The sequence below is a fragment of the Plodia interpunctella genome, chromosome 13 (genome assembly GCF_027563975.2).
Source record: "Plodia interpunctella isolate USDA-ARS_2022_Savannah chromosome 13, ilPloInte3.2, whole genome shotgun sequence".
Classification (NCBI taxonomy): domain Eukaryota; kingdom Metazoa; phylum Arthropoda; class Insecta; order Lepidoptera; family Pyralidae; genus Plodia; species Plodia interpunctella.
Genome location: NC_071306.1, coordinates 7,660,826 through 7,674,552, shown reverse-complemented (window position 1 = coordinate 7,674,552; position 13,727 = coordinate 7,660,826). Strand labels below are relative to the sequence as shown.

The following is a 13,727-nucleotide window of genomic DNA, read 5'->3' as shown; positions in this document are numbered from 1 at the left end:
GTGACATCACATCATCACATTGTCAACATGACATTGACAATATCTTATCACAATCACAACGTTTTACAATTTCTTTAGAAACATCGTTCAATATGTTTCAATAATTTTTTATTCATACTATAATCATTTATTTTAACTTGATAAATTGCGCTGCCGTAATAATAGTAGTGGAATGCGCGTAGCAAAATGTCTGAGGACGACAGCATTAATATTAGGCAAGAATTGGATAATCTTCTGACGAGAGTTCAGCCTAATCTCCAAGATGTTATAAAAAGGGTAGGTAATATTTACTAAATTTATTGACTCTTCTTTTTACTCTAATATCATTACATGATACATGATTCAATATTTAGTAAATTCTCAATCATCTCCACCACCATTTCCTACTTGTATAGCTTTTGCCTAAGTTTTTGTTTACCCGTGACTGAAATGACTTTATTATATTAGAAAGTTAAATTATATCTATTCCAGAAGATGAAATTATTTTATTTTATTTACAGAGTTTCACTAATGTTTTACTCCAGCAAACTAAAAATGGTGAACAGAATAAACATGACACCCTGGAAGACACATCCTACTTTGCCAAAAACACCCAAGTGTAAGAAGAGTTCTACCATCAAACATATAATGTGACATTCCCAGGGTAAAGGTACCTTCTAGTCTGCTACTCAAAAACTACTGAAAAAAACTGATAACAACTATAAAAGAAAAAGACAGACAAAAAGTCATCCATAACGTCCCTACCATACCCATGGAATACCACATAGTTATATGCTTATTATGAATTTTCTTATTAAAGTTGTCTTGCTGGTCTTGCACTTGTAACTTCTTAAGAATATTATTTTTCCTATATAGATTTCCATGAGCAACTTTAGCAAAATTAAACATGCTTTATAACTAACTTTTCATATATATGCTTACATAAAACTTATCCAAGAACTACCATATAAAGTATATTAATAAAATTTTGTATTTATGAGTTGAAATAAATTATTCTTATTCCAAATGATAATTTCAGAAATCTAACAAGACTGGAGCTAGTGAAGCCACCAACATTCCATGTTCAGAGCCTCTCCCTTGATCTAAAGTCGATGGGGCTCAAACTGACATGTTCCCTTGGGGAAGTCAGTGTGAGAGGGCTCTACAGTGCGTTCAATGAAAACTTATATAACCTCATTCCGGTCATGTCAGAGGGCCATGTTCTGTGAGTAATTTATGTTATTAGTATTACATATTAACTTTTTCACAACAAATAATAATTGGTAATAGAGATGTTAGGAAGGTACATTTAGACAAATTGACAAAGGAAGAGGAGACAAAGTGGTACTTATAGGATACCATATCAACTTTATTTATTTATTTTTTAGCTCGCTTAGCTGATTTAATAAAAATACAGTGTTGCTATATTCACAGTTGACAGAATATATAAAAACATATTTTGTTGGTTTATATGTTAACTTTCATCATAAATTTTCAGTTTTAGTCATTATTTTTTTTAAATACATATTTTCGGACAGGTCTATCTTAACTCTTGGATAAATCGGTAAGAATTATGATTGAATAAGTAGACATTCATTTTATCATGTTATCATAATTACTTCAAAAATAATATTGCCCAGACTCAAGCATATTTTGGTAAAATTTCATATGGAGAAAATCATATGGTATTTATCCCAGAAAAAAGAACTGTTCCTGTGGAAAATTCATTATTATAATTTCTTGGTTGGAGATGAAGCGCAAGCACCAGACGAGTTCGGATTTCACCTTGTTGTTGTATAAAAAACTAGCTGCCCGTCCCGAGCTCGCTTGGTAAACCATAATAAATTGTCTAAACCATTCTCAGGGATCACACTATCTATTGGTGAAAATATTCAAAAATCGTTCAATAGTTATTAAGTTCAACGCATTCATACAGATAGACGCGACAGCGCTTTTTATAATATAAAAGTATCAATCTTGAAATCTAGAAGTAACCTATTAAATTCAAATTTATTCAGAAATTAGACCTTCACAGGCACTTTTTCACGTTAATTTTTATATTAAATAGTTATTTCTCACAAGCTACAAACTACTGGCATTTCTGAACGACCACTGCTGAGAAGAAATGCCGAAAGAAACTCATTTGAACAGTGTTGGTCCCTATCATGCCAGAAGGGCTTACCATTATTATTATAAATCGAGTGGCCTTGACGTTTGGGTAATATTTATGAATTTTAGAATATCGTTGTCAAACATGACTGCAGATGTGGAAGTGGGGCTGGTACTACAAGACGATGCGTACTCCTTCATCAACCCCGGGATACAGTTTGTGCACGATGAAGTTATTGTAAAGGTGAGATCCATATTTCAAAAGTCGATATTCAAGTCAAGGCGTTTTGTTGTGTATTGCGTTTGTTCAGAGATTATACCTTCACAGGCATTTTTTTTTCTAAGTTAAATAATATTTACTGAAGCTGCAAACTACTGGCATTTTGGAACGACCACTGCTATCAAAAAATGCCGAAAGAAACTCAATTAAACAGTGTTGGTCGCTATCATGCGAGAAAGTTTACCTACCATTATAACATAAAATATGATATTTTTTTCAGTTGTCATGGCCTTCCCCACAGAAAGGTGGCGGATATGAATTTGCTACCACTGAACAATTAGCTAAACATATAGGTGAGTCAAATTATCTGGCACATCAATAGGCTGATAATAAAACAGTGAAATATAACATAGTGTCCCAGCAATGCTGTAAAAAACTAGTTGATACGGAATTCGACCTTCAGAACTGCAGTTACTTATTTAGTTCAAGACTAACTTTCGCTTGTCGCTTATCTTTCATAACGACACAGCATTGTAATTGATGCATTTTGTCGTGAACTACTCACAAATGTCTAAGTGCAAATTTCTAAACTACTTTTGTACTTACTAATTCTAACTAATACTAGAAATGTCATAGTAAATTTGTTTGTTATCCCTTGATCTACTCGCCCAATGTTCTTGAAAGTTGTCATATATATATAGCTAAAAGTACGGAGTAGGACACATCCTAGTTTTCATTCCAGGAAATAGCACGATTCTCGTGGTAAATTCACGCGGACGAAACCGCGGGTATAAGCTAGTTTTTATATACGTAAGTCGCGCCAGCTAACTGGTGTCACATTGATGTCCGCGATCCTCCGCCTCTGGTCAACCTAAACGAATATTAGATAAAGAACCAAATAAAGTAAAAGTCAAATATTAGAATTATGGTTATAGATAAAAGATTTTTTAAACTAAAATAAGCGTTCACTAACTTTTATATGAATAAAATAGTTTTAATCGTTATTTCCTTTCTTTGTCAGATGACCTCCCGCTCACAGCCGCCATATCATTACCACTGTACGCATTGCTTAGGGAGAAATTAGAGAAACATCTGAAAATAGTTCTTATGCAAGCTACCAGCGTTTCTGAACTCATGTGTTCCAACCCCAGCCTATTAGAGGCTTATAAGTAAGTTTTATTTAAATCTATATTTTATTTAAATCTATATTTTATTTAACTTTATTAGGGACAATTAAACAAATTTATAACGTAAAAATGATATTGATAAATTTTGCTTTATGTACCTTAGTCGCTTCCTACGAAATCCTATTTTAGGGCGGGAACCACGCACCACATATGCATTGTACAATATAGCACTTTTGTAAATATGTTTTAAGCTACTTAGTCATTAATAGCGAATACCTGTTATTGCTAACGTTTTATTTAATCCAATTTTTATAATGTTACATAATTACTGTAGGTTTTCCTTAAAGTAAAAGAAATGATTAATCCATATACGGTATCGTTATAGTACAATGGCGGAGAGTCTGGCGCAAAATGGAAATAAAATAATCGATATGGTGTTGATCAACATGAGACGGACTCTCCTGCAGAACTGTCGCGAAGTGTTGGAGCTGCCCCCGCTACATGCCACCTTTATGCATAAGGTATGTCTCTTTATATACATATCTCTGAGCGTTGCCCCGATTTCTACCTCAGGTCAGCTTTCCTACTTTTTCGTCTCCACTCCGCACGTTTGTCGGGATAGGTATGCCGACTAAACTAGGTAGTTTAATCATTATTGTCAGACATATGTATGTCTCTCTATCTGCTCATGATCTCGTCTGCGCTGGTATGGAAGGAAAGAAAGAAATAATCTTTCGTACAAAGGCAAATTACTAAGAAACAAATATCTCGCTATGCCGCTTTCGCCTAAGGGACAAATCCAGGCTAAAAGTGCTTGATGCCGTCAAGGATGATATGTGTTACAACTAGGGATGCCGACCACCGTGTGGAGACGAAAACATAGGAATTAGATGAGAGAAAGAGAAAGCATGCTCCTCATTTATTTATTGTAGTATACCCATAGTCGGCAAAACATATAGGTTTAAGCTTTTTCTTTTAACACCAATTTATATGTACCCATGTTTTGTGCAAATATTTCTTTCTTTTGTCAAATATTTGTCTGCGGTTCTGGGTATGTTGCACCCGTGGCGCGTTGGCCAGTAGTGTAGACCTTTGGGTGATATTATTTGTTATTAATTTTTTTTCCAGATAGGATCAATATCATACGTAGGCAAGTTCGAGACGGACACGGGCTGGGTGAAGAACCTGGCGACCGTGAACCGGATCAGTGACGTCAGCGCCTCCTCCCCCGACCCCCTCAAGACCAGCTTCCGTGCCACCCTCAGGATAAAGGACTTGCAGGTATGTTGAGGTATTGTCAACTGTAAAGAATATATTCTTTACAAGCAAAAATACAAATCTTTGTAAGTTTTTACGTGTGTGTTGTTGTAGTTACAGATTTGATTTTATATGTGTACGCCATATTGCTCATGCGTATAACCGTTCCCCCCGCAAAAATTATTAAGTTAGAATTTGAATGGAAATTAATTTCAAACACCGGGTAATTTTTTTCTTTTTTGATCTATATATACTAGGACATATATATATAATATGTATTTCGTATAGGTGGGCAATGTGGGCATGACATGAGTATGTATATGTATATCGTGTAGGTTGGTTACGACGAATACCGCATCAAGGCGATGGGCGTGAGTTGCTCCGGGCGGCTGGCGGCGGCGCTGCTGGACTGCTCCGTGCACCTGGCGCTGAGCGTGGGGCTCGCGCGCTGGGAGCCCTACGCGCAGCTCTCAGATCTACGGGTAGATAGCATGGGGTGAGTGACACGTACCATTATCATCAGGCATTTTATACAGCCAAAAATTGACTGGTCCCTATGACACTCACCAACTATCTCAACATGAAGAGTGACCTCACAACAACACTGACGTTTTGAGATACTGAGATCTATATATATAAAAGAAGACACTGAATGACTGACTGACCTATTGACGCACAGTCTAAACCGCTGGGTCTAGAAACTTCAAATTTAGCACGTAGGTTCCTTATGTGGTCTAGGGGTGCACTTAGAAAGGAATTTTTAAAATTCATCCACTAAGGGGGTAAAAAGGGGGTTCAAAGTTTGTTTGGGGAACGAGGTTGTAGTATCTAAACTAGATAATACAAATTTGAACATTGGCTCAATAAACTCCGTCGACATAGAAAAACTTCGGCACATTTCACTTCACGAAAGAGGATCTACCCAATCTTGCACCTCCATAAGTAGGTGATTTGTAACACCCTGTATTTCCATAATCCAAGGTCGGTGGACTTGCACGTGACGGGTCTGGGCCCGCTGTCGGGGCTGAGCGCGCTGGTGCGAGCGTGGACACGCGGCGCGGCGCACGCGCACGCCGCGCCCGCGCTCGCGGCTCAGCTCCAGCACGAGCTGCACGTCGCGCTGCAGGAACTGCCGCTCTGGGACATCATGAACGCTAAACACTGATACATAGACAATTTACAAGCTTTTATTTTTAAATCCAGAATGTATATTCGGGTGGAATCTTTTAAATCAATTTTAAAGCAGGAATCTTCAAAGTTTGGATGGCCTGATGGTACACCTAGGAACGGTTCCTAATACCATTCTTCTTTTTTGCGCGACGGCTTCCCTGTTTCTTTCTGCTTCTTTTCTTCACTCTCCGACAATTTTAGATGTTAGCTAATCTCAGAAACGTTTCGTGCCCTTTTTCGGTGGCCCACATTAAATTTTCCCGAGAGCAGGAGTCAGGGCACGGGGGGAGACGGGGGAACACCTATGTTCCATTACTTGAGAATATCATTTGCGATCACTTAAGAACTTTTACTGCACGACGCGAAAAGTTTCATGAAAATCTGAAATCAAGAAAAACAAGAACTTTTTGTAATTGCCACTATTTAATTCATTGATTATCCATAGAATATATATCTATATCTATCCATAGAAATGAATCAGTTCACAAATAGAATAATAATAAATGCATTAGAAATACACGAGAAGAAACACGTCATTTGAAATACATTTTGTCACTCAACGTGTACTCGGTTTTATAACGCCCAATATGCCGCTTTGTATAAGATAGGCCGGGAAATTATCAGAAAGATTTTGTTCACCGCTCTGTCAAAGGAAAAATTGCCCTTTTTATAAATCTTCATACTTAATTACAACCCGAACACTGCCAAACGCTAGTGACGTGTCGCGCGTTTTCGTTGGCACTATCTATTACCTATTTCTCTTTCTACACTCGAACTTCTCGCTCTATCTAATCAATCAATCAATCTTTTTCCTGCCTATGTCTGTTCGGAGCATAATAGGTATACGTATTATTAGTATCGATATTTTTGAACTGATATTTATAAATACTATATCTCAAAAACACTAAAGGTTTGTTATGTTTAGATATACATATACATTTTTATACTTCATAGGGTGCGATTAAATAAGCTACCGCAAACTTATAGACAAAATTTTGTAAATTATGACTAAAAATCACGTGCCTAAGTAGACTGTTGTTGATATATTTTTTATATATTTTGACTTTGTACTTTTTATTTTCTTTTTATAAGTATATTATTTTTGTTGTGTGTTAGTTTAGTTTTAGTTGTCTTTTGTGAAAATAAATATTGATTTTTATATTCTATTTAATTGGTTTTTAATCGTATTTACTTCAAAATAGGTTCACGTTGTATAAGTTTATCGATTAAATCGATAACTTTGATTATTACAACATTCTAGATATCTCTCAAAGTAAATATGTAATAAACAAAGCAATATCTTCGGAGGTAATGCGTTTGTTATGTATTTATATTTACTTTATTACATTTTGTATTTTAATTCTAAATAAAAATAGCATTATTTTAAGGACAAAAATTGTTTAGCCAATAGGTGTTCATGTTGCAAGCAACATTATGTTTATCAAATCTTTTTATACAGAGTATTTCTTCCGATTGCATCATTTATATATATATACATGCTAAGCACAAATACCAATTACCCAGGATGAATCTTTATGCCATCACAATAAGGGCGAATCTGCAATTAACATGAAAAGTACTCATTATTGCATATTCGTCGCGGCATAGAGATTCCGAATAGGGTAACTGTACATATTTTTTCTTTTCAGTCAAGATACCAACACTAATGTACATCAATCAACAACATTTTTCCTTCAAAACCTAATTGTCTGAGTTTAAGAAGAAAAATATATTTTTAACTTAAATTTTTTTTAACTTATTTTTGACATTTCCCGCAGTTGATTTTTGGGTATATTTGTTACCATAGCATCTAATCGAAACCTTTATAGATATAAAGGTACCCGTGACCCGTTATCTGACCATTTATTGTGAAGTAGCGCCTATTCTCAATCAAATGTAGACTTTACCTACTTCAATTAAATTTTGACGATAATAGCACAGCCGACCAACGTATTTACTTGGTTCCTACCCTTCTAAATCTATGGTTCCTACAGTCGCAGGGGGGCCGAGGGGACCGGAGAGGGTGGACGGAATACTTCCAACTCTCCATATGGCACGTTGGGAGCTATAATCAAATCAAGGGCTATATTTTTTTGGAAAATAAAATTAATTAATACAGATACATTATCTTATTTTGTGACAACCCTGACTGCATTGACAACGCTAGCAGTTTCGCCATTAACAAGGCCGCCGATCAAGTGTGGGAAAGTCAAATCTCGAGTCACGTTGTTTAGACCGTAAATGTGTTCAGAGATTTTAGTTTGTAGGTAAGGTAGCTTCGAAACTTGTTTGAAACATTTTTTATTTAGTATAAAATTTAATTGATTCTTTGGTTAGTATGATTTTGTGTTTAATGTGAAGTGAATACGAGTTTTAGTATTAGCTAGCTTGACTTGGGAGGTCGCAGGAGGTATAATTTTCGAGAAAACTGACATGAAAGGCTGGTGCAGACCCAACGCGTATGCAACACGTTTTCTTAGGAATGCGGCGAGTGGTTATTGTTATGGCTGGCTTCATCGCATACGCGTGTACGTATACGTACAATCCTTACCCAAACGTGCTGAATACGGATTCAGTATGCTACCAAAAAGGTTTACAACCTTGTTTCAATTATATTATAAATATAAATATTATAGGATTTATGCAAAATAAATGACTTATGATCATTATTCAATGTGCCTTATAATTTATGCACAAATTTTAAAATTGACACAAATAATTTTAAAATTATGACTACATACTATAACATGAAGCAATATTTTTTACCTTTGGATGAATTTCACGACTGTCTGAACGCGGCGTGTAGAGTTTCATTTGTGTCGCAATACTGTTTTTAATAAAGATTTTTTTAAAATTTAACATTTATAAAATTAACATTGTACCTACCAGTACTTTACTTATTTACAAAATAGGATAATTAAAATGATTACTGTGTATGGTACAATTTAATAAACACTAATGACAGCCCACGGCGGCGTTCAAAACGCTCGTGAAATTCACCCCTTTGGAGATATTTACATTGGTTGTGAATCCTATCTTTTTGAGACTGTTGTATTTTAAAACTACTTATAATATATTTATTAAATTGCTGAACTGAGGTTTTTATTTCATCCTTATATATTATCCTGTTCAATGCCTGTCCAAATTTGTCCTAAACTAAGACGTCACCCTGCGAGTAAGGTTGTCACCCGTATTATATCATATAGTGTCGTACAATATTTTTTAGTTTGTTACTAAATATGCTATATTTAGTAACATACTAAAATATTGATAGTACTATATGTTATAGAAATATAATAGCTTAGGTAGTAAAATTGTAACTAATGCAAAGATGCTATGTTATATTTTAGCTATTTTTTGTTTATTTTTTTTTTAATACATATACTATATTTTTCGCAGTTTTTTGAAATAGCTACTATTTTCTACCAAAAGAAAGGTGACAACCCTTCCTGTGAATGGGAATTTATTTCGCCTCGTAAAGTAAATAAATAATAAAATAGTGTTGCCTGTGGTGATATCATGGAATTAGCAGGTCAGAATACCTATACCTACTAATTCCATAGATAATATTTATTTCCATCTGATTTCCATACATCATATTTTAAAAGAATTAATCAGGAATTTTAATAGATCTATGAGAGGTACCTACGTAATTTCGTCAACTTGACAGAAAGAAAACGTTTTTACTTCAATGACTGACGTTAAGTAATATTTTTGAAGTATATTTCCGAATACCCTTATGATTTTATAATTTATTTACCTAAGTACGCATTTCATATTGATATATTGCTCGTCTCTTTTGGTACGAAGAAGGTTATCATTATTTTATTAAGTATATGGTAAGTATGCACAAAATATCTAAACAAGTAATGTAAATTATTATCCTATTAAATTAATCATTAAAATTATTCGATAAAATGCCCATTGTATTTTGTGTTACGGCTAACCCCGAAGTGGAGCAAGACCTAGTGCAGCCAGTCTCAGTTGGTTACACGGCTTGTTATAGGTGCAGCCGGTTGCAGTATTCATACTTAGTTTTCTTTTCCAGATATAATAATTTATCATGGGTATAATACAGTCTATTGTGTGTTCTTTATCATTTTTTCTCGAAAGGTAAGTTGTTATTTATTGTGTTATGGAGTGGTGTATCTCTCTCATCCTAAGCCGCAGCCTTATCTCCAAGGACGTTAATTAACAAAATGTAGGTCTTATAAAACTATCCATCCAACTATCCATATTAATAATATGAAGAGAAAAGATTTGTATTTTTGTTAGTAACGGGTAAGCTCGAAAACTACTAGACCGATTTTGATGAAATTTGGCAGAGAGATAGACGAAACATCCAGGAGTGACATAGGCTACTTTTGTTTAGAAAAGTTTACCCCAAAAGCGTCAAAGGACAAAATTGATAATTTATATGAAAAATGTTTTGTACACGCTTATCACCGGAAATACTGGACAAACTTTAATAATTTTATAGTTTTAAACTTTACCTACTAATAAATAAAAAAGAGAAACTAATTGGTTTTGAAACCTGCAACACTTGGTTTATTAAATAAAATAAATCCAAACATGCACGGGTCCAAGAGTAATTACATCGTTGAAATTTAGATGGCGCTGTCTGAAAATAAAACGTGCTATTCTATTTTTAAGAGTTGTCAATATCTGGATGGTGCTGTCTGAAAATATAGCGTAGGTATAGCGTGCTGGTTTGGTTTTCGATTTAAAAGAGCCACGCCCCATTGCTCATTCGTGCTTGCTCCGTTGTTTTCTGTAGGTTTTGACACTGACGTGCGTTAATGTACGTCGAAACTTCATACATTTTTTGCGTCGTCGGTTTCATCTTTATACGTGTACGCATTCCTGAGAAAAAGGGTCTTGACAGACTGACAACAAAGTGACCCATTTTTACCTTTATGACATGACATTATAGCTGGATTAAAAGGTCCCATCCCAACTATCGAAACATACTTCCCAAGCGAGATTAGCAAAAATACGTGGTATTGGATAGGTATTACGTACATGCAGACAGACGGGATAAGGCACCAGCATTAGTGCATGATATCTTGATGGAAATTAGTAATTATATCTGTATAGGATGGTTTCTGAAGAAGTTTTATTATGATTTCACCCGAGCGAAGCCGGGACGGACTGCTTTAACATATTTGAAAAAAATAATCTCTCGAGCGGCTCTCGGCGGCGGCACCGCAAGTCCAGCGCCCGAGTTCCACTTGCTCTGCACTCCTCGCATTGTTTTAACCTAAATGAGTACCTTACTTTATTATTTTTCAGAGCATTGACATGGACATTTTGTGCGTTCATATTGGTGTTTATAATGTTTACCGTCATCCTTATGTTGTTATACGGCATCGCTGTGGGATACCATTACGCACAGAAAGAATATGCTCCATTTAACTGTAAGCATTTACTTTTAAAAACCTGTACTAGCTAATATATTCTATTTCTAAATACACCACATGCACAGGTCTGTAACAAAATTTTCCGCCCTCTGACGTTACAAATTGTCCCACCCCTGTCTTAATGAACAACCCGTGGGGGTCATATAGGTAAAGCATTATATTTAAATAGGATTTTTAAAGTAATAAAAAAATATATGTTGTGTGAAACGCAAATACAATTTTTTTCTGCGCTTGGTACGACAATCTTTTCAAACGTAACTTGCACTCTGCAGCTGGCTACGTGCCTCTTGTAGGGTACAAAAACGAACAATTTTACCGCCCATCTAACGAGGGCGCCTAGGGCAGGCCATCCGCTACTATGGGGCCACTGAGCCATCGAAGTGGAGTCTCATTGTGTGGGATAATTTCAGTGAGAGCGAGGAAAACGACGACTCCCTCCTTACGGGAGAATGTTGAAGCGAAATATGATGCAAACAGAGAAGAGGAGACAGGAGAGGATAACCAGCCACTCGTGCGTTTGGTGGGCGTCGACAATTTTGAAGAAGAACAAGCGCTGAGCCAGCAAAGTCCTGAGCCAGATACTTCAACGCCATTTGTTATATTTGACATAGAACGGTTGGTACCTATTATAAATTGTCGAAAACGGTTCTGTTTTGAATAAAATTTTGTTCGGAACTTATGAGAATTTCCTTAGGAAATGTCTGGTTTTCAAGGGAAGAAATTTCCGAGATCAAATAATTTATGAACGACATCTCATCAATATTGTCCTTTAGGCCTCTTATCTCACGTGGTATTCGTCTGTGTATATGTTACGGTTAAACCCCGAAGTGCGGCTACAGCTAGGTTTGGCCGGCTAGACCTAGGTGCAGGCGGTCTTCGATGGTCTAGACCAACATGCAGCCGATCCCAGATGCTTACACCTGTGTAGCCAGATTATTATCGGCTAGACTTTTCTAATATTCTAATCCATCCAGGCCAACAGTGCCCGATCTGTCGCCTCAAGCAAGAGAATTGGCGCATCGCCTCATCAACCGCTTCCGACGGTCTCGGAACAACATGGCGACAGCGGAGCCCTTCCTCCGACCACTGCGAGCTCTCAACGTCAACGGAAACTCCACTGACGTCACCGGCGCTTCTATCAGTCTGCTCACCTGATTCTACTGACTTCAGCGAGATTGTTATTTAGATAGTAAATGTTTTATATTTATCATTTTAAAAGTACTCTAGTTTCTCATCACTTACTATGAGCTCGGTGTTTCTTACAAGCTTTTATTTAACTTGCAATGTATGTGCGTCGCTATGTCCCTATGTCTCGGGTGGAATCTTGCAACTCAAGTTTGAAGCAGATATCTATCTTCAACCGATCGAGCTGAAATATTGTATACACGTTTAATTTGGATGACTATGCATTATTATGATAAATAAGGTGTACCCAGCAACGGCTCCGAACGTGGGAACTCTTCAAAGGTGCAATTCAATAAGATCTCTCTGACAACAATAAAAGCTTGTGTCAAAAATGACCATTTTTGTAAAAAACTTATTTCCGATTAATTCATTCAACTTTCTCGCCAGCGCCATCTAAATTTCAACGATGTAATTGCTCGAATCGACAAATATGGACCTTCAGCTCATTTTGACTTGGTCGTTATTGCTAACACTGGTCGTGGTCAGAATAAAAATTGAAGTTGCCCTAAAACCAAATGCATTCAGATTTGCTCCATGTTTTCAAGATATGAAACTAAAAAATGCTTGATTTTTTAAAAATATTTCTTTATAGACGTCGTCTTCAGATGACCACGGGCGATCTGCGAAAAAAGCGTAAAGTTTTTTAACCTACTTACCAAGTAGGTAAAAAACTTTACTACTACTCATTCATTTATTGAAATATTTTGAAAAATATTTCAGGCTTTACTTTGCTATAATATATTTTGATTCCGTTACATATATTTCAATATCTGGAAACTTTTCCTTTGAAAAGAATATCAGATTTCTTTTTCTTCTGCTGAGGCAAGTTAATTATCAAGTAAAGAATTGCCACCACCATTTTTTTTTATTTTGTAGGCCTCTTATAGGTAGTTTAAGGTACAATAATTATAAGCACCCTAAAATTAATATGAACGCAACAATTTTTAACTTATAATATACTTATTTACATTGATTGTTAAACGTTTTGTAATTATTATTTTGAGACTATTGTATTTATATGTATTTATCATTAATAAATAATTAAACAGTTTTGTTTTTTTTAATAGATAGGTATGATGATGATAATAGTTTGGTAGATATATGTAATAGGTAGACCTCAAAAAGGTATGCATTTCACGTTTTTGTGCAAAATATGTTATCAGTTAATCGTATATAAGAATATACGAACTAGATTCATAATAAGAACAGATTTCCATTATTTTACAGGATATCTTTTTTAATTAATTTATTTCTCTTTGA

General features: G+C 35.5%; 2 protein-coding genes across 3 annotated transcripts; both read left to right on the top strand.

Moving 5' to 3' along the window:
* Window positions 1-42: 42 nt before the first annotated feature.
* Window positions 43-8,955, top strand: LOC128674874 (uncharacterized). Its single transcript, XM_053753854.2, has 10 exons — window positions 43-276; window positions 501-598; window positions 1,019-1,204; window positions 2,218-2,332; window positions 2,589-2,661; window positions 3,330-3,477; window positions 3,821-3,956; window positions 4,564-4,716; window positions 5,028-5,188; window positions 5,674-8,955. The coding sequence occupies exons 1-10, from the start codon at window positions 187-189 to the stop codon at window positions 5,855-5,857; spliced, it is 1,344 nt and encodes a 447-aa protein (XP_053609829.1). The 5' UTR covers window positions 43-186; the 3' UTR covers window positions 5,858-8,955.
* Window positions 8,956-9,526: 571 nt separating this feature from the next.
* LOC135309833 (uncharacterized) lies at window positions 9,527-13,105 on the top strand. 2 transcript variants are annotated; one of them, XM_064436318.1, is made up of 5 exons: window positions 9,527-9,701; window positions 9,911-9,975; window positions 11,155-11,279; window positions 11,693-11,897; window positions 12,257-13,105. In XM_064436318.1, exons 2-5 carry the CDS (start codon window positions 9,926-9,928, stop codon window positions 12,435-12,437), a joined length of 561 nt encoding a protein of 186 aa, XP_064292388.1. In that variant the 5' UTR covers window positions 9,527-9,701; window positions 9,911-9,925; the 3' UTR covers window positions 12,438-13,105. The 2 variants fall into 2 exon arrangements, with proteins under 2 accessions (XP_064292388.1, XP_064292389.1); XM_064436319.1 differs by lacking the exon at window positions 9,911-9,975 and having other exon boundaries at window positions 9,528-9,701.
* The last annotated feature ends 622 nt before the right edge of the window (window positions 13,106-13,727 follow it).